The 22,112-nt window shown below is 41.0% G+C and overlaps 1 protein-coding gene across 2 annotated transcripts in view; it reads right to left on the bottom strand.

Moving 5' to 3' along the window:
• Positions 1–154: 154 nt before the first annotated feature.
• The window catches only part of ptprz1a (protein tyrosine phosphatase receptor type Z1a), a 124,472-nt gene continuing 102,514 nt past the window's right edge, over positions 155–22,112 (bottom strand). The window contains exons 14-30 of one of the 2 annotated variants that reach the window (XM_085780260.1): positions 18,435–18,523; positions 18,102–18,187; positions 16,814–16,834; positions 16,406–16,502; positions 13,490–13,575; positions 10,652–10,786; positions 9,393–9,527; positions 8,470–8,633; positions 8,212–8,347; positions 7,524–7,688; positions 6,528–6,621; positions 6,327–6,400; positions 5,133–5,271; positions 4,876–5,045; positions 3,984–4,126; positions 2,473–2,608; positions 155–894 (exon numbers count right to left, since the gene is read on the bottom strand). In XM_085780260.1, coding sequence (XP_085636386.1) covers positions 751–894; positions 2,473–2,608; positions 3,984–4,126; positions 4,876–5,045; positions 5,133–5,271; positions 6,327–6,400; positions 6,528–6,621; positions 7,524–7,688; positions 8,212–8,347; positions 8,470–8,633; positions 9,393–9,527; positions 10,652–10,786; positions 13,490–13,575; positions 16,406–16,502; positions 16,814–16,834; positions 18,102–18,187; positions 18,435–18,523 — 2,014 coding nt within the window. In that variant the 3' untranslated portion in view covers positions 155–750. The remainder of the gene's footprint in view (positions 895–2,472; positions 2,609–3,983; positions 4,127–4,875; positions 5,046–5,132; positions 5,272–6,326; positions 6,401–6,527; positions 6,622–7,523; positions 7,689–8,211; positions 8,348–8,469; positions 8,634–9,392; positions 9,528–10,651; positions 10,787–13,489; positions 13,576–16,405; positions 16,503–16,813; positions 16,835–18,101; positions 18,188–18,434; positions 18,524–22,112) is intronic. The other variant, XM_085780259.1, reaches the window with a different exon arrangement.

Here is a 22,112-nt window from a genome sequence, read left to right as displayed (position 1 = left end):
AATAATGTTCTCCAACTACGCAATTAGACTCAAACCATAACATTTGAATGGACTAAAAATGGTAAAATATAAAAATCTAAAAAGTATAAATAGAAATTTGGTCCATCAAGGTGATTACTATAATATTATTTACATTAGATTATTATTATTATTCATTATTATTATTATTTCAGGCCCTTATTTTATATTTGACTTGAATTGCACACTGCTGCTACCGTAGCGATGGTATTTACAGAGAGGGGGGGTTTCAGTGCACGAGCTCTATAAAAAGACAAGCTAACAAAATATCTCATTTGATGTAAAAAGAAGCAGTTTTTTCCCTTTTTTTTATCCCGTTTGGCTCAGTGCCAATAAATACAAAGGTTTAGGAAACAAGAGTTAGTCGAATGTGAAACACGTCAGGGCAGTAGAGCGTTAAAACAGACAGTCAGACGGTTGGTTCTGTTAGTCTACAGCTTGTATCAAAGTTATTAAACAACGTACAGGATGAAAAATACAAAAAGGCACAAATTACAACAACATCAACACAGTCCTGAACCACAGGGATTTGTATATTTCATTTTTTTTTTAATTAATCCAGTAGCTGCAGCGTGAGTCCGGCTTCAGGAGAAGTTCTGTTGGTGTTCGTAGAGGAAGAAAAAAAAAAAAAAACCCAAAATGCTGTTGCTTGTTTGTAAAAAGTTAAAAAAAAAAAAAAAAAAGGTTAAAAAAGTTCTTTGTTGTGGTTTTTATTTTATTTTTTGTGGGCAGCTACACGAGGGATTCGAGGCTCTCTGCGGTGCTGGCCGTTCCCACCACGATCGTCCCGTTGTTGTCGGACGACTGGAGGGTTTTTTCGTCTTCTTGCGTCCCGATGAGACTCAGCATGGCTCTGTACAGAAACTGGTACTGCTCCTTTAAAACAACACCGACAGGAAATCAATCAGTCATTATGTGATCATACGTATCCCACTGTTACGAGTCATTATCAATTAAAATATTGTTTTTTAGGCCTTTTCTCGAAAATTGCATATCCATAATAAAATGAGTAGCCTATATCTCTGCAACCACAAGGTCTATTTGAATACTTTTGGTATCATAGTAAAGGGAAAAAAATGGGGAATTGCTGAGATGTGTAAATTTCAGTATATAAAAATTAATAAAATTAATATTCGCCTAAAAAAGAAATCATATTTTTGATGAGTGCCCTTTAGAATAATGCTAATGAAGCTCAAACTCTCTATAAAATCATTGTACAACATGTGAACATTGTCTCTGCAGTGGTTGATTCTGATTAATTGAAGCAGGACAAAATTATTGAGATTTTACTACAAAATATTCAGGCGAATTTTCCAAAATGTCCATTTTTGGCACAGCTTGGAACCACCTGCCACTATAAACCACTGTTTAATCTTTAGTTTCACACAATTTGCATAAACTAACTGAAAATGAATCAACCAGGACTAAATAAGAATTGCATTCTTAAAAGGATTAAAAACAAAACCGCCCGCTCTGTTTGGTATCTCTAGTCTAGGGAAAAGTGTTTTTCTGATTATTTTCTAGAAAGTTTCCTGAAGAGAAGCGTGTACATTGGTGCTAATTTTGGAGACAATGGGAAAGTCCTTGGTTCATTTTAGCCAAAGAGACGAATCATTAATTAATCTGGCATTGAATCATGTTGGACTGACTCACTGTGCCACTCACTCTGTTTAGTTATAATGTCTGGTGTCTGTTTTATCTCCAGTTACAACCAAATTACAGATTGATAAATTCAAGCACCACTGATAGTTCAATGACCTTAAAGGGATAATTCAACATTTTGGCAAATTGGCCCATTGCCATAATCCCTATAGTCATAGCAGTAGGTTTGTTGCCTTTTATTGTCGGTGCAAGCTATTTTAGGAGTTGTTTTAGAGGTAAATTCATGCAAAACCACTGATGTGTGTTCGAGTCGGGGGCAGTATTTCATCAAGCAGACTCTGCATTTCCCTCTAAAACAACTCTGTGTGGTAACGTTGTGTTATTATCTCATAGCGTGGTGAATGTGCAGGTCACAACTTGTCCACCAGAGCGTTGTGGAGTTGTTGGATTGTGTATTTGATGAGTTTGATGAGGGAAACCAAGAAATCCCATGAGCCTCCATAGTGTAGCTCTGAGCAACTCACGGCTCTGCTCCGCCGTTCTAAAAATAGCTTGCACCGACGATTAAAGGTAACGAACCTACTGCTAAAATTTTAGGGATTACGGCAATGGGCCAATTTGCCAAAATGTTGAACTATCCCTTTATGGTGGTGCTTGATATAACTGCAGCAGTTTGTTGTACCACCATCATGACTGTAACCACCGCTGAGCTAAACAATGGTTCAACAGTTGTGAGTTTCCTGGATGTTGAACTTTCTGACTCATGCGTATGTCGCAGTATCGTCGGCGTACGGTGTGAATGGTGTGAACGGTGTGAATGGTGTGAACGGTGTGAACGGACTAAAGCCTTACGATGTCGCTGAAGGTTCCCGGCCTCATGAGGTTCGTCAGTTTGGCCACTTGGAAGACGTCGACCGAACCCTCGGCCCCCAGCTGGTGAATCAGAGACAGCAGGGCGCAGAAGGTTCCCGCCGTGACTCCGCCCACACTGGAGGAGGAAAAACAAACAAACAAACAAACAAACAGTGTAAAACATCCTGGGTTGTGTCTGAAATCACTCCCTGATTCCCTCCTCCCTACTCACTATATAGTGAATTCAACATAGTGACTATATAGTGGACTCACTGGTCAAATAATAAAACACTTTCGGACACGACTCGGCCGCACAGTTAATGACATATTACGTCGCATAATTAAAACGTTCCGACCGCGATCGTAACGGCCAGTGCAGGTACCATGGATACAACCATGGTAACGGCCGGTGTAGAGGAGTAAAGCAATATATTAAGCGGTAATATATATATATTTAAAGCAGAAGTAAGTGGTCCGGTCGTTTTCGCTAATGCTGCGTTCCAGGCAGGCATTTGAAATCGTAAATTACAGCTTCAAGTCACAACTTACGACTTTGTAGCTTTTCAGGCAACCCACTCGTGTTTCTCCGACCTGTTTTACCGGTGAAAGTCACTATAACGGCCACTCGTAACTTCTGACCGGTGAACTCGTACCAGATCGAACTGGTACGACTTCACGGTCGCAAAAATACGAGTTTCCTTGAACGCACCATAACAGTCCTCGTGCCTACGTCGCCACATTCACGGCGTTCCTTGGCTGCACACACAGCCCTGCATGCCGTTCTCTCTCCTCATTGGATAAAAACTGTAGGATACGATAAATGTTTTCTCCTCGGCTCAGAGCAGAGCAGAGGGACTGAGAGACCCGTGTTTCAGTCCAAACACTCTATGTAAGTGATTGCTGTCGGAAGATATAACTATTTAAGACTTATATTAACACAAATATATCACTTACTTCTGCTTTAAGCATCAAAGATGTTCAATCAAACTCACATAGTTTGAAACAACGTTCAAAACACACACAGCCAGTGTCACAACTAAGCATAACGTCCGCTAGCTTAATGCTAACGTTAATGTAAAACACCATAGACGGGCTAACAGAAATTAGCCTCGCTATCCAGAGCTTGTGGTCGGCACTTGTTAGGAAATTTGCTCTGACGCGACTGGACTACTCTGGCAGCCTGGACACATTTATTGAGGCTGCTGCACTACTGCATTTATTTGGTAGCTACACCGGTCGCTCTGGGCTGGTGTGTTAACGGCATCGATCCGTGACCGCAATGCATGATGGGATATCTTGCTCCGGTTAGTGACCATCGGATGTTCACTACATTTCATGGTGAATTGTGGGATAGATTCAGTCACTATATAGTGAACATTAATAATCACTAAACATTCGGACACCACTACAAAATGGCCTGGTCACTATATAGTGAGTAGGGGGGATTTCGGACACAGCTCCGGTGTTATTCTAACGTGTTGACCAGTCGGTCGGTTTAGAGAAGGTCGTACTCGTCGTGGACCACGGTCGGCCCGTCCTTGGTGGTGATCTCCTCTTTAACCAGGTTGAGCAGCTCGAAGGTGCTGCTGATGGGACTGTCCGGGTTCGGCCAGCGGGGGGCGCGGAAGTGCTTCACCTCCAGAACAAAGTCGTCCTGTCGAAAAGACAGAAAGAGGACGTCAGTGACAACAAATAATAAGAGTAGAGAAGAGATAATATAGATTTAACGAATGGATTCAACAAAAAAGCTGGCGATAATGATGCATTAAAGGGATAGTTCAACATTTTGGCAAATAGGCCCATTGCTATAATCCCTATAGTCATAGCAGTAGGTTTGTTACCTTTAATTGTTGGTGCAAGCTATTTTTTAGAACGGCGGAGCAGAGCCGTGAGCTGCTCAGAGCTACGCTACGGAGGCTCATTATGGGATTTCTTGGTTTCCCTCATCAAATACACAATCCAACAACTCCACAACGCTCTGGTGGACAAGTTGTGACCTGCACATTCACCACGCTATGAGATAATAACACAACGTTACCACACAGAGTTGTTTTAGAGCCGTTCTAAAAATAGCTTGCACCGACAAATAAAAGTAACGAACCTACTGTTATGACTATAGGGATTATTGCAATGGGCCATTTTGCCAAATGTTGAACTATCCCTTTAATGCAAATTCATTTTAATGCTGTTTTGTTCTGTTCTACCTGAACCATGGATCAGTTGCTGTAAATTAATCATTTGCAGTTTCCACTCTAATGGAGCCACCATGTTTTTATTATTTTTTAATGCCAAATGCAGTGAGGATGTCTGGACAATATCTGTCCAGTTATATTTTCATAAACCAAATATAACAAAAGCTGGACAAATATATAAAATAAATTTATGTATGTATGTGTGTCTGACCTGTGTAGCTTCCACTTCGTACTCCTGAACCACCAGCATGTCCTCGTTGGCCAGACAGACGCGACTCTCGCTCTTCTGAGTGACAGTGAACGTCTCGTAGCTGATTGGCTGCCCTTTGCGAGGCCAGAAGACACACGACTCCGCCCCCTCCTCTTCCTCCTCCTCCTCTTCCTCCTAGCAACACAGAAACGTCATTATAGGACCAATGCTAACTTGAGCTAAGCTAAGTTAACAGGGGCATTTAGATGGAAGTGATCTCCTCACCGCACTCGCTAATGTTCCCGGCAGAGACACGATGACCTGGGTGTTGTGGTCCCAGATCATCCTCCAGAAGTCCTTTACAGTGCCGGGCAAAGGATTCTGGGTAATGATGAACTCGTTGTGCTGCCTGTACCCCTGTAGGAAAAGAAATACAACTCATTTCACTCTCCCACTGTTCAAATACAAAATGAAACAGGTGAATTATTATTCTCCAGGACTTAAAGGATAATTTCAGTTTTTTACAACCTGGACCTGGACTTATTTCTAGCATAAAATAAGATCATTTTACTCACCCAGACAACTTTGGTGTCATTTGGAGTCGTTTTGACGAAATTAGCCCCAGTGGAGCGGCGCGTATATATCCGTATAATGTGAGAACACGGGGCAGCGCAATGCAGCCTCTAAATAACACATTATCCGCCGCAAAACTCGTTCATTTCGCCAATATTTTGTTATGATACACTAGTGCTATTCCCCTCCGAGCCCGTGGTGGCATGTTATCAACATCCGGCGCCTCTAGGTTGACTACTAACCTCTTATCTGGATGATGTCATCTCCGACCACGGCGCGGCGCGGCTAACTTGCTACCGCTAATGCTATATGGTTCATTTCTGCGTGTTTCCGACTTGTCAGAACAAAATGAGCAGCTGGATGAAGTTCAGCTTCCACAGGCTTCCTCTCCTCAACCTGGACTCACTAAAGCTCCGGCTAGTTGAGATAAAAATGGACCCGAATGCCGAAGCCGAATGATTATTATCAGAATGAGCCGCGCGGCGCTCAGAGATGACATCATCCAGGTCAGAGGTCAGTAGGTTAACCTACAGACCCCGGATGTTGATAACAGCTAACCCCGGACTCAGAGGGGAATAGCACTAGCCTATCAGAACTAAATATTGGTGAAATGAAGGAGTTTCTCTGCAGATAATGTGTTATTTAGAGGCTGCATTGCGCTGCCCCGTGCTCTCTCATTATACAGATATATACGCCGCTCCACTGGGGCTAATTTCGTCAAAACAACTCCAAATGACAACCAAAATTATCTGGGGGAGTAAAATGATCGTATTTTATGCTAGAAATAAGGTCCAGGATGTAAAAGACGGAAATTATCCTTTAAATGTTGTTTTAATCATCTGTATTTTCAGTCATGATGTCATCTTGTTAGCATATGAGGTCATCGATGGTTTTCTTACGGTGATGTACGAGGCGTTGATGTAATCCGACGTTTCCCCGGCCGACGTGGACAGACGCACTCGTGACCTCTCGACTGTAAAGACACAACACAACGACCGCTCAGTTTCAGCTAACGTTAGCAGCGTTAGCATCGTTAGCATCGTTAGCATAGTTAGCGTCATTAGCATCGTTAGCATCAGGCTAAGTGAGGCCGGACTCACCAGGAACCGACGAGCAGCTTCGGTTCTTGCTGCGGTTCTCGTCCTGCAGAGCTGAAGAGAAGTCGCTCTGCTTCGCCGCCGAGTGACAAACCAGCTGTGGAAACAAAAAACATCTGTCAGAGCTGAGAACATCTGGGACCATGCAACATCTGTCAGAGCTGAGAACATCTGGGACCACACAACATCTGTTGGACCACACAACATCTGTCAGAGGTGAGAACATCTGTCAGACCACACAACATCTGTTAGAGCTGAGAACATCTGTCGGACCACACAACATCTGTCAAGGCTGAGAACATCTGGGACCACACAACATCTGTTAGAGCTGAGAACATCTGGGACCACACAACATCTGTCAGACCGCACAACATCTGTCAGAGTTGAGAACATGTGGACCACAACATCTGTCAGAGCTGAGAACATCTGGGACCACACAACATCTGTCATAGCTGAGTGTGGACCACACAACATCTGTTGGACCACACAACATCTGTCATAGCTGAGTGTGGACCACACAACATCTGTAGGAGCTGAGAACATCTGGGACCACACAACATCTGTAGGAGCTGAGAACATCTGGGACCACACAACATCTGCTAGAGCCGAGAACATCTGTCAGACCACACAACATCTGCTAGAGTTGAGAACATCTGGGACCACACAACATCTGTCAGACCACACAACATCTTTTGTATTAATGCGTATAATTTAAAAAAAATTTTTTTAAGGTACAAGGGGTAGGAGTATATAAGCTTTGGCTTCAACCTACACCCTTTCGGTTATATAAGCTTGAAATATACCGAAATAAATAAAATTCATTAATTAATTCATTCACATCTGTCGGACCACACAACATCTGTCAAGGCTGAGAACATCTGGACCACACAACATCTGTGCACAATAGCATTAAATCATTTTAATATTTTTTTAAACTCTGAGTTCAGTTTTCCTTGCTCTGCCTCAGTGAGGTGTCGGTTGTGTCTCGGAGCGTCTCACCTTGAGCTGCTTGTCGAGCCGCGTTCTCCCAGCATGCCCTGGGGTCCCAGCATGCCCTGGGGTCAGCAGCTCGTCCATGTAGCGGTGCAGCTGAGCCGCCGCCACCTCCGTCTCCCCGGACAGGATGGCCTCCACCAGGGCGTCGTGGATGAAGACGTACTGCTCCTGCAGAGAGGAGAGAGGGTTTAGGCCCGGTGTTCACGTGTGTGCACTGCAAAAACTCAAAATATTACCAAGAATGTTTGTCTTATTTCTAGTCAAAATGTCATTTCTAGTCAAAACAAATCTAATTATACTTAAATTAAGACTCATCACATAAAAAGCAGCTTGTTTTTAGACACTTTTTTTTTTACTTCTTTCAAGCATATTTTCACTTGAAATAAGTAGAAAAATCTGACAGTGGAGCAAGTTTTTCTATCTTATTACAAGCACAGAAGTCTTGCTTTCACTGGCAGATTTTTCGACTGATTTCGAGTGAAAATTTGTTTGAAACAAGTGAGAATTATCTAAAAACAAGTACATTTTTAGGTGATGAGTCTTATCTTACATGGAGAGAGTTTAGTTTTGACTAGAAATGAGACATTTTGACAAGAAATAACACAAATATTCTTGGAGAGATTTTGAGTTTTTGCTGTGTGTGTGTGTGTGTGTGTGTGTGTGTGTGTGTGTGTGTGTGTTGACCTCTGACCTCTGTCTGCACCAGGTAGTTCCTCTGTGTGCGGATGTGTTTGAGGAAGCCTGTGATGTTGACGGTGCCTTTGTCTCTCATCTGCTGCATCATGCTGTCCAGGACGATGTAGGTCCCGGTCCGGCCCACGCCCGCGCTGCCAGAGGAAAGGAAGAAAAAGAAGAAGGAGAAATAACAGGAAACGTTAAACAGAAATAAAAACAACCCTCTCGCTCTGATTCGTCCTTGTTGTTGTCTTCTCGTCGTCGTCCCTCTCACCTGCAGTGGACGACCAGCGGCCCCGACCCGTCCGTCCTGGCTCTGGACGACTTGCGGACGAAGCTGAGCAGCGGCAGCGCGAACTCGGGGACGCCCATGTCGGGCCACTGGGTGAAGTGGAACTGGGTCACGGTCCGCTCGCTGCCCCGCCCCTTCACAGAGCCCTGCAGGAAACACATCGTTATAGATTACAGATTTAATTTATTTAATAACTTCTTAACGTTTCTCCTGCAGATTATGGAGCTGATTCTTTTACACACTGATTCTGATGGAAAGAAATTAATCAGCATCTATGGTAACGGTAACACTTTACAATAAGGGTCCCTTAATTAACGTTAGTTAGTACATTATTAAGCATTAATATATAAACAAATGTTTTAATTAATGCTGAGTAACGCATACATAATGATAACTAATTACATTATTCATTTTTTATTATTATTCTACTTAATTTATTAACTAACTTTGAGTAGTAAACATTAACTGCTTATTAATAGGCCACATTAATTAATATGTTTCCTAATCCTAAATAATACATAATAATGATTGTTAATATATCTATCTATTTATTAATGCTTAACTAATGTTTAATAGTGTGTACTTTAAAGTGTTACCAAATGTTCTTTTCTTATGTCAGAACCAATACTATTGAATATTAGTCACTATTTTCTTAGATCGAGTCTTTAATGTCTGACAACAATCAACAATTATAATTAATCTGTATATATTATATAATGTATTATTTTTTAAAGGTATTTGTGCCTGTATTTGACAGGACAGTGGACAGAGCTGAGGGAATGATATGCAGTGAATCTATATTACTGTAACTGTTTTAAAGCCGTCATTGCTCTGCACTAGCGCTGGATGTTCCCACGGTCTGTCTGTGCTCTTGAACGCAGCAGCAGCAGCAGCGGCCCTCTGACCTTCTTGGCGCTGAGGTTCCTGAGGCTGAAGGTCCTGTGGGTGTAGGACGCCACGACGCGGCTGCTCTTCACCGTCAGCAGGAAGCCGCCGTACTCCTCCTGCCCCTCCAACGGCCAGTACTGGTCACACTTCCTCTGAGGGGACAGTGAACGCAGCACACACACAAACACACACACACACACACACACACACATACACATACACATCTGAGACTGTGACACTAAGGAACTCACACACTCGATTTCTTTTTTTCTCCACTGCATAAAATTCAGATGTAAAAGGAGAAAAGTTTTAAAACTTGACTTTCATTTTGTCCTTCTGGGTCAAATTGACCCAATCTGTTCCCTTCCTCCATCCTTTTTTCTTTCCACAATCCTTATTTCTTTCTTTCTTTCTTTCTTTCTTTCTTTCTTTCTTTCTTTCTTTCTTTCTTTCTTTCTTTCTTTCTTTCTTTCTTTCTTTCTTTCTTTCCTTCCTCTTTTGATCCAACTGACCCAATCTGTTCCCTTCCTCCATCCTTTTTTCTTTCCACAATCCTTATTCCCTTCTTTCTTTCTTTCTTTCTTTCTTTCTTTCTTTCTTTCTTTCTTTCTTTCTTTCTTTCTTTCTTTCTTTCTTTCTTTCTTTCTTTCTTTCTTTCTTTCCTTCCTTCCTTCCTTCCTCTTTTGATCCAACTGACCTGATCTGTTCCTTCCCTCCATCTTTCTTTCCTTCCTTTCTCCCTTCCTTCTTTCCACAATCCTTATTCCCGTGAATTTCCTTCGGGATTAATAAAGTATCTATCTATCTATCTATCTATCTATCTATCTATCTATCTATCTATCTATCTATCTATCTATCTATCTATCTATCTATCTATCTATCTATCTATCTATCTATCTATCTATCTATCTCCTTCCTTCCTTCCCTTTGTCCTTACTTCATTCCTTTTTATCCAATTGACCTGATCTGTTCCCTCCCTTCTTTCCCTTATCCCTTCCTTTTTCTTCCTTCCTTGAATGAGTCTGTTCCTTCCTTCCCTCCATCTTTCTTTCCTTACTTTTTCCCTCCCTTCCTTTCTTCCTTCTTTCCTTCCTTTCATCCTTACTTCTTCCTTCCTTTTTGACCCAATCTGTTCCCTCCCTCCTTCTATCTTCCCTACCTTCATTTTTCCCTTCATTCTTTCCTTCCATCTTTCCCTTTGTCCTTCCTTCCTTCCTTCCTTCCTTGACCCAGGAGGACAACAGGAGGGTTAAAAACGCTCGTATTTTCCACTCACTCGTCCTTTCTCCACCAGGTTGGTGATCATGACGATGACGCCGACGTTCTGCTCCCAGATCATCCTCCAGAAATCCTCGGTGCTCGACCTCAGAGGACCCTGAGCGGCGATGTACGACCGAGTCTTTTTAAAACCCTGAGACACCGACAGAGACACAGACAGAGATGATCCATGGTTTCTACAGTTTGTATTAAAATCTGACTTTAAATGGTACGAAGGTAAAGTTCAAGTTTATAAAAACAAAAAGCACACTTCCAGGAAAACTTTGGGTTTGGTTTTATAAACTTTCCTGCAGCCGGTGAAGTAACTGAAGCCTGGAGACTAATAAGAGATAGTTCAACATTTTGTCAAATTGGCCCATTGCCATAATCCCTATAGTCATAGCAGTAGGTTCGTTACCTTTAATTGTCGGTGCAAGCTATTTTTAGAACGGCGGAGCAGACAGAGTTGTTTTAGAGGGAAATTCATGCAAAACTTCAGGGACAGTTTTTCATCAAGCAGTCTCTGTATTTCCCTCTAAAACAACTCTGTGTGGTAACGTTGTGTTATTATCTCATAGCGTGGTGAATGTGCAGGTCACAACTTGTCCACCAGAGCGTTGTGGAGTTGTTGGATTGTTTATTTGATGAGTTTGATGAGGGAAACCAAGAAATCCCATAATGAGCCTCCGTAGCGTAGCTCTGAGCAGCTCACGGCTCTGCTCCGCCGTTCTAAAAATAGCTTGCACCGACAATTAAAGGTAACAAACCTACTGCTATGACTATAGGGATTATGGCAATGGGCCAATTTGCCAAAATGTTTAACTATCCCTTTAACTTCCCACTTAGAAACAGGTATAAATGTTTAGGTCTTTCCTTTACCTTCACCACTCGGGTGAGGACTGACTTTTCTTTGCAAGGAAATTTAAAAGAAAGTCTCTATTTCATTAACAAACCGCTAAAAATTTCCACGACAGTCTCTACTTTACTTTATTTAGTTGAATTTGATTAAGCTTTAAAACTGTAAAAATGACATATTGGGAGTTTCTTGTTCTTAAAACGACCTTTTTTTTAAAGGCCGGAGGTGAATTCACAAAACGAAAACGACCAGGATCGTCACACAAATGCCACATCAAATAAAAACTCATCAAGGATAATAACATTTTTAACTGAAAAGTTAAGAGCAAGCTGAAATCCAATGTGTCGTTTTTTTTCTTTTTTTTTAGTTAAAGGCCAGCTGCTGCACAGGAAAGTCGACGGAGTCACAGGTTCCCAGCAGAGGACGGAGCTGAATGAAGCGGCGTTAATAGTCTGACAACCTTCACATGACTGACAGCCTCAAGCTGAGAGACGCAGACAAAAGTGCTGCGCTGGAGAGGATCCTCGACGAGCTTTCACCAACTTCATAACCTGTACGCCGGCTCTCCAGAGAGGCCGTGACAGCCGCGGGGTTGTTGTTTTTTTTGTATATATGTGTGTGTGTGTGTGTGTGTGTGTCGCCTCTGCCTTTCACAAAACAACAAGGCGCTGGGAATGAGATTTTAATGGCGAGTGACGCACGTTCCTCATGAATACGGTTTAGAAACAGAGAGAGACAAGAGGCAGCGAGGATGAAATAAATAGGAGTTTGAATCGGACGGACTGAATGCTCAGAAAGGAGGAGAGAGAGAGGGGTGATGAAGGGATGAAGGCCTCTATTAGTCCAGTCATTTTATGAGAAAAGGTTAAACAAATTGCAACAGAAGCAAACTCAACTGATTTTGTATCCTCAACATGTCCTGAGTGAGGGAAAAAAAGCCCCGAAGAATCCCATTAGGGGAAAGTTTCGAAAAACACCCAAACATATCCCATTTATACGCATATAAAAAATTTTTTTCACGTGAATAGGGTAACATTTTTAACCTTTAGATATCTCCATGAAAATTACTGAGTTGATTACTTACATTAAGACAAACAAAAAATGTATTACAAGCTTTTAGAAATTCTTTGTTAACATGAGCAAATTTGCATAAATTCCACTGTTTGACGGCACATGTATATATGAAGTTGCTGTGGTGGTACCAGCATGAAAACTGGTATGAGTTGACTCCATCGGTCAACCGACAAGTTGACCACTTTAGATTTCAAGATGACTGCAATTTTTCAAGACAGCCACATCCTTAGTACAGCAGGTATGACATGAGCCAACAGTGCATAATCCAATTACGTATGGCTAATTTGCATACATACAACACCTGATCTAAACATTGAGTAGAGCAGGTGAAAATGTCTTGTTCAATATTGTTAACATATTACAGTTAAAAAACTTAAGGAATGGAACCAATTTAGGCCCATGAGCATTAATAGAGACGGAGCATGTCATACCTGCTCTACTAAGGATGTGGCTGTCTTGAAAAATTGCAGTCATCTTGAAATTTAAAGTGGTCAACTTGTCCATACATGTGCCATCAAAACGGTGGAATTTATGCAAATTTATGCAAATTTGCTCATGTTAACAAAGAATTTCTAAAAACTTGTAATACATTTTTTGTTTGTCTTAATGTAAGTAATCAACTCAATAATTTTCATGGAGATATCTAAAGGTTAAAAATTGTACCTATTTTTTTTTATATGCGTATAAATGGGATATGTTTGGGTGTTTTTCGAAACTTTCCCCTAATGGGATTCTTCTGGGCTTTTTTTTCCCTCACTCAGGACATGCTGAGGATACAAAATCAGTTGAGTTTGCTTCTGTTGCAATTTGTTTAACGTTGACCTCTTTTTTGGCCTAAAATTACTGGACTATATGGTTTCTATGGCGATCATCATCAGAAGAAGTAAAACTGTGACAGGTTTTTGTTTGTTGGTTCCTTCTTCTTACGTCCACGTAGTTGGCGTTGATGTAGTCCCCCGTCCGCCCGTCCCCTCGGTCGGCCTGCGAGGACAGACGCACCCGGCTGTGGTCGTCTAGAGGAGACACAGAGCGATGGATCGGTGAGCAGGTAACCATGGAAACAATAAACATGTAGGCCGATCATAGAACCTTTAATGGCTTCTGTGTTTATAATCAGTAATCAATCAGTTCATCTATCCATCCTTCTCTCTGTCTCACTGAATCTGAGGATGTTTTCATGTGTGTTTATCTGTACATGTATATGTTTAACCATATATGTATGTATGTATGTATGTATGTATATAAATGTGTTGTTTGTTGTCTAAAGTCTGTGATGACTGTAATAAAATATAGTCCAGGAAGACCGACCCCTACAGTCACACACACACACACGTAATTACACACATACAGTACGTACAAACATGAATTCATACATATATGCTTTTACATTCTTACACACATGTATATTTACATCCATATATACACCTTCGTTCTAAGATACATACTTCTATACCGTACCGTACGTACTGTACACACATACATACACACACTCACATACATACATACATACATGCAGTAACACACAAACTGCTACATACATACACAAACAAACATATTAACTTACACACATACATACATAGACACATACACATTTACTGACACACATACATATATACATACATAAGCCATGTTTCTATCCAAAGTGATTAGAATTACTGCGCATTAAAAGAAATTTGAATCGTGTGTGTTTCCATCTACGGACTTTACACCCACCCCCGGACGGACTGACGGTCTGATTTGAACACATCAGCGCGATTTAACGCATATGTTTATTACCTTCATAACGCGACCTGTCCGTGTGTGTGTGTGTGTGTGTGTGTGGGAGAGAGAGACTTTATTAATGATAAACGCTGGACGCGCTGGTTGATAAGTTTGGTTTTTACTGAGGAGGAACTATGAAGAAGTGCAGTAACATCGGTGCGCCACAATTAATTACATGTAGTGAAACCCTGATGTTGTCTTGTGAGTGAACTGCAAACATGGGAGCAGACGGGGTGAAAGTGCGCTACGTCACACTTGATTCAAATCATCAACCAAAACCCGGCCATAGCGAGTGTATTTCAGTTTGTGCGAATCAGGGGATTTTAATTAGAATCACGGCGTTTCCATCATCATTTTCCGATGCGATACATCTCGATGCATCTAAACAGCTGATGGAAACGCAACTTTAGACTTACACACAAACATATATACATAAACACATACTTACACACATGTACTTTCTTACACACACATACATACTTACATACCTACTTACAAGCATAGTATAAACATACACACGTACTTACATAGACACATACAGACACGCACGTACTTATATACATACATACGTACTTACATGCATAAACACCTACTTACACACATACATGGACACATACATACATACACACATACATACTGAAGCCCTATTCACACAGTGTTAGGGAATAATTTCACCTCCCTATAGATAGTTTGTGTAGTTAATGGTCCGTCCCTCTGTGTCATGGTGACTTTCTGTTAGATTACTGTTGGGATCAGTTCTCTGCCCTATTTTCTCTCTGAGGAACAGGCCAAGGCCACGGTCGCTCTTTGGCGTCTTCAATCTCACTGTCTGGCTGGTTACAGACACAGCTGTAGAGTTAGATACATTTCCTAGCTGGTGTGAATCCTTATCTTCATGTTTATTCACTATAGCCATTGAATGTTAACACATCTCCCCTTTGCTGCCTCGGCCCACACAGAATCTGAGCTTTACTGTTTGACCCTTAGAATTGAGGTGGATTCACGCACTCATGTTGTGATGACGAATCTTCTGTTCTCCTCGGCCGAGCATAAATAAACTCCTTCAACATAAGACATACAGGACTCTGGTACTTCTTCTTCTTCATCGGCATCACCACAAATTCCTCCCTAACACACAGGATCAGTTTATTACCTGGGGACCTCTAATAATCTGTAATAATTGTGGAGGATGTCTGTGATCTTGATCTCGTGTGAATGCGCCATGTCTGTAATTTGTAAAGTAAACACGAACACAGACGTCCAGTGATGATACTAGTCCTGTGTGAATCTGCATCTCAGTGACTGGGGGGTATTTGTTGCCTTTTTCTACTTCTTTCCTGGTTTAAACATGGAGGCGGTGGAAATTATCATGAGCAGCAATTTTGACACCGTTGTAGGTGCAAATACAGTCTGGTCTTGGTACTCATTATGGAGACTCACTGGAAGAAACATCAAGCTCAGATCCATAAAAAGAGTGAAATGTCCACCGTATTTGCCTTAATGTCAGTAAATTCGAGTAAAATACAGATTTCACTGCAAGAAACACAGACGTGGAGGGTCATTTACAGATTACCAGACGTCCCCTGGTAATAGTAATCCTGTGTAAATAGGGCTTTAAACACATTCATACATACATGTACTTAGACAGTTACACACACACGCTTGTAATGCTATCGTTGTGAGGACACACATTGACATAACGTATTCCCTAGCTTAACCTTAACCATTACTCTTAACCTAATTTAAACCTAATTATAACCTAAAGTCTTAACCCTAAAACAGCTTTTGGAAAAAGTGAGGACCGGCCAAAATGTCCTCACTTGCTAAAAATGTCCTCACTCTGTTGGTTAAAAACACTCGACGGTCCCCACAACGTAGTAAATACAAGAACACACACACACACACATTTAGACACATACATACTTACACACACACACACACACACACACACACACACATTCTTACATATGTACATGCACACATACATAAACACATAATTACATGCATACATACTTACACACATACACTTTCACACATATATAGGCTACTTGCATACATACACACTAATATCTATCTACTCACAGGCCAGGATGTTGCTGTATCTGTTCTTAGTCTTGTTGTCAGGGTGATTGGAGCTGTCGGTGGTCATCCCCACGTCCACCGTGCATGCCTGCACCTCCTGACGACACACACACACACACACACACACACACACACACACACACACACACACACACACACACACACACACACACACACACACACACACACACACAATAAAACAAGTTTGAAGACTGAATTTTCTATTCATCATCTAACTTCTGATTGTGATTATACGGTCATGTACGCTTTAGATTTAGTAAAATACCACAGTGTTTCTATGACGACAACCATGCTTTGTACGTCATCCACATTTAAACAAACAACGACACACGTTACAGGACGAGACGGGAGCTCGGCTACGTCATGTAGCGGCGGAGAGCGTCTTACCTCGTAGCTCTCCTTCAGTATCTAACGATGCAGATGAGGAAGCAGCAGGCAGCCACCACGTTTCCGTGACAACACAGTCAACCATAGAGGTACACAAAAACACAAATTACAAGACAACACGCGTAAAAAAACAAAAACAAAACACAAAATCATCTCACAGCACAGTTCATGCTGCTGCTGATCGACACGAAGGAGAAACCAACCCGGGTTAAAGAGGCTTTCTCTAATAATAATGGATTTCATTGTTTTGGTATATTATTTTGTGATTGGTTTTGGCCCCTCCAGGCCTCCGTAGGCTGGTTGTCTTGGTGTTGGTTTTTCCTTCCGAGGCCGTTCAAGAGCAAAACAACGACACAGAGCTTTGATTTATTAAATTAAATGACTGAAGCTTGACACAGAAAAGATGAAGCTGGGACACAACACCCAACACAACTGATCAGAATTATTATTCGTATTATCATTATAGAACAAATCTCCTTGTTGTTTACAACTACTTCAGCGTAGAAACCAACACGTAATTTGAATGAGATCAATAGTAACGAACAAGAGTTTAGCTATATATCATATTTTTCACGCCCTATCACCGTTTAGACAAATCTGAAATGATGGAAGAAACATTACTATTTCTGTGTGTGTGTTTTGTGTTGCTATGTGTTATTAGGGTGTATTTATTCACTTTGGGGGAATCACGGTGTCTAGAAAGCATCAGTGGCTCAGCTGACAGGGACAGCTAACGGTAGCTAAGCTAACGGCGGTAGCTAAGCTAACAGCAGGACGTCAGCTGTTAAAACCCTCCCGTTGTCGGACACGACATGAAACTACTCCAGTTAGCTCAGTCATGTTGGAACTCAGATATCCGCTGGAGAAAATATTTTTTCATGGAGCGTTTATTGAGTCACTGAGTTATTGTTAAACATTTAACGGTTAGCTCTGCCAATTTACCATAACCATGACTAATTACAAAAATGTGCACACAGAAATAGTAATGTTTGTCCAATCATTGGTTTTATAAACTTAAATAACATCAGATTAGTCTAAACGGTGATATAGTGACGTGAAAAATGAGATATAGCGAAACTCTCGTCTATCACTATTGTTCGAATGCTGGTTTTCTACCCGGAAGTAGTTGTAAACAACAAGGAGATTTGTTCTATTATCATGAAAAGAGTCGTGTGGTGTTGGGGCCTGGCAGAAAACCAGTAAATATGACGTGCATACATGATGTCCACACACATATACACATAGCACAGATATATCGGACTAATCATTCCATCCATCGTGTTTTTACCTCAAACTCTCGCTGGAAACCCTGAGAGTCGTGAAGTTCAGCCACGTGTTTGACAAAGTCTCGAACAGGAAAAGACGTCTGCTCGTCTACAAGACAAGACGGGACGTGTTAGTGGACACTGAGGACACTCGTTTTTCAATGTAAATCTGCTCTTATTCAGTTGTGTTGAACTGTGAGCATGAAATTAAACAAACTCAACTGGAAATCGACACTTTGAAACATGAAAACCATGACTCGTCATTTATTAAGTCAGAATTAAACACATTAAACACAGCTTATTGAATGAGAAATGTCTAATAGTAGAGCTCCAGGTGTTTTGTGGTGGTTAGTTACCAGATGCTAGTGCAGCTGTGGACGGAGCAGCGATGACTCTGGGTGAGGAGCTGTCGTCGATGTAGAAGTGAGCCGTCTGAAAACACGTCCTGAGGGGAAAACACACACACATTTATCTATTAACATAAATCATCACTATTATCAGCATCATCATCATCATCATCATCATCATAATAACAAAAACACGACGATCCCACTTCACATGAGGCAGAAAAACCTCAGTGGAGATTTTCATGACTTTATTTCTAATTGATTATTTCACTGGTTGATTCTATTTGTTTCTCTTCACCCCAGATTTCACAACTGTCTTAGGCTACTTACTTTTAATGACTATTCTTTTCTTTCACTTTTTTTATTTTGTGTCTAATTAAAATGTGAGTCATGCAATTATTTTTTACATTTTTACGTAAAGCACTTAGAGCTGAGACTCATGTCATAAAAAGTGCTCCATAAATAACGTTTATTAATATTAATGTAACACAATTCAATAGAAAAACAGACCGATCATCAACAGAGGAGATTTAAGTAAAGACGGGTTTTGTTGGGCCTGAAGACAACAGTGTGTGTGTGTGTGTGAGGAGGTTGTGAAGATGCTTTTGTTTTTCTGCGACGCCGTTTCATCCCAGATTCTGGACGACATGACGTAATCTCCCGGGAACACAGGGAGGACGATGTTCGCTTTAATCCCGACACGTTTTTAAACGGATCAGATCGAACTGTGATGAACCTGCGTTGTCTCGGCCAGAAATGGGCATCAGGGATTATCACACACACACACACACACACACACTGAGATTAGAAGCGGTTGCTTTGGAGAAACTGCTCTTGTTGTTCTTGGTTCGTTCTTCATCAGCTGGACGACGTCGTTGTTGAGTTAATTTCTGTTGATCAAACTGAACCAAGATGTCTGAAAACAACGACCTCAGAATAAACAGGTTTCAAGTCAGACACTGGACCAGAGTGACATCGACATCGACAGATTTGACTCTAAATCTGTTTTTTGTTCAAAAACTCCATGTAATTTAAGAAAACACACAAGATGGGGCCCTGTAAGCAAATATTTAAACCTGCCAATGTAAAACATTAACAAACTATACTATTTCAGAACTGTCTAAGTGTGATTTAGAAGAATGTCAGAAACAGTCCAGTGACTGAGTGTTTGCCAAACTGTTTTTCTTTGACTGTTCAGTTTATACACTTCACGAGTAACATTGGAATTTTCTTTTTCATATGTATGTAACAGAAAGAAAAATGTGATATAAACTAAAACATATGTGGAAATACATATGAATTATACCAATAAAAACTTGGTTCAAAAAATTATTTTTTTAAGAAAACACACGCAAAGACACAAACGAGCTGCAACAGGAAGTGTTTCTGGGGGACACAATAAAGTGACGGATGTAGAGTCTAGTTTCAGGTCCAACCGAAATGACTGATCAGTAACTACTGTAATACGATCAGTTGATTGGTAGAAAATCAACCTGCAGCTGTTTTGATGATGGATCAATAGTTTGTGTTGTGTTGTTCTTCCAACAGGATTCATTTCATCAAAACTGAAATTCCTGTTTTTCTTTGTTGAATCCTTTGGTCGCACAAAAACGAGTCATTTGTGACATAACAGAACTAAATAAGCAAATGAAAAGAACATAATCATGGGGAATGCATATGTAAATGTGGGAAATTAGGTAAGGTGTGGGGTCTTATGTCTTATGTTTCTATGTATTTGTGGGTGTATGAAATGTGGGAACGTATGTAAATGTATGTCATATGGTCAAGGACACACTCCTGTGGTCCTCCTTTTTGACTGTCTGCACTTCTCGAGTCCGCAGATATGGAATGGTGAAAACAATTTTCCTGTAAAGGACAAATAAATGAATCTAGTATCTATCTATCTGTCTGTCTGTCTGTCTGTCTGTCTAAGATGTGATTTTTAGCGATGAATCAATTGAACTTTTACACAGGTTTGAATTCTCCTTTGCGCGTAATGACAAACAGCGGATCGTCGACAAACAGTCGAACGTTTTCAGACCTGAATCAAAGAATCCAGATTCATCAGCTGCTGATTGATCTGTTGACCAATAAAGCTACAAATCAGCAAGTTACAATTGTTGTGTTTTGTCGTCAGTTTGTTTTATCACTTCATGGTCGTTTTCTATCCCTTTGTAGAGACATACATAGACGTTTTGTGCCTCTGTAGTTGTGTTACGTTTTGATTTTCTCCAATTCGTTTGTGTCTCTGTGGCTGTTCATCATCTCATCACATTTTGTGTTGTTTTTGAATTTTTAAAGGACATTTTTGGGGCTTTTTGCCTTTAATTGGCAGGACAGTAGAGACAGACAGAAACAAAGTCTCTGTTGTTGCTATTAGTTTGGTTCACATGTTTCTATTCTTTAATCTTCTATTATAGTATATTGTCACACACTGCTGGAAATGCACATATTGCTCTTTTTTTATGTCTGAATTCATTATGTGTGTTCTGTATCATCGAATAAAGGACGATCTGATCTGATCTAATCTTGGTTTTAACTCAGTTGACTCCTCAGCTCTGTCACTTTGCACCTAGAGGTCAGAAGGTCGCGGGTCTTTGACAAAAAGCTGCAGCTGCTACACGAGTGAAGTTGATCTGATCAGACGCTTTTAAAACCTACTCCACTTCCTGTTGAATGATGTCAATGTGGCTGTAAAGTCGTAGCGTTGACCAGAAACCCCTCTGACCTTTGACCTCACATAGAGCAGCAGCAGTCGTGTCAAAATGAGCAGAAGACGAAGAAGCAGAAGACGAAGACGAAGGCGAGGCCAGACCAGCGGGGGGATTAGAGCCGTTTGGCCTCCAGCCGTCGCTCTACAAGACGCTGACACGATTCCCCCGTGTCGGACATAATCAGGCGGATGTCCTTTTCTACCCCCCCGTCCCCCCGTGTGGACGCTGCGAGGATTAACTGCCCCCCCTCCCTCCTCCTTCCTCCCCCCTTCCTCAGATTATTACCGGCTTAGCACTGCTCAATCTTGGAGATGCAACAACAAGAACAATATGCTGAGCCTCCAGATGAGGAATGAAATGTACAAGTCTGTAAAAACACAGCGAGGTCGTGTCCCTGATCGGATTCCTCCAGTTGGTTATTTCAGCGGTTTTTGGGGGGTGGGGAGGGAGGGGGGGGGCAGCAAGTTTTTATGGTTTATGGCCTTTTAAACTCTTCTCAAATCTGCATGATTTGTTCAGACTGGTTCAGATTTCTATTGTAGCCTTGTCCCTCTGTCTTCTATTTTTCTATTGTATCTGTCGTATTTATTGTTTCTGACTGTGATTATTGTAAAGGACAAATAAATCTATCTATCTATCTATCTATCTATCTATCTATCTATCTATCTATCTATCTATCTATCTATCTATCTATCTATCTATCTATCTATCTATCTATCTATCTATCTATGCATGATTTGTTCAGACTGGTTCAGATTTCTATTGTAGCCTTGCACACTTTTAATTGCAAGTCCCTCTGTCTTCTATTTTTCTATTGTATCTGTTGTATTTATTGTTTCTGACTGTGATTATTACAGTAGCTATTAATAGGCCGTAAGGTCAACCACGAAAAGTCTTTCAGAAATTGGATTCCGCTCCACCGTCTGCGAACTTCACGATCTTCAGTTGATAAAAAAGATAAAGTTATTTAGAG

Source organism: Trachurus japonicus, chromosome 6, assembly GCF_045865225.1.
Source record: "Trachurus japonicus isolate A0001 chromosome 6, Traja_1.0".
NCBI classification, from domain to species: domain Eukaryota; kingdom Metazoa; phylum Chordata; class Actinopteri; order Carangiformes; family Carangidae; genus Trachurus; species Trachurus japonicus.
This window is presented reverse-complemented; position numbering and strand designations above follow the sequence as displayed.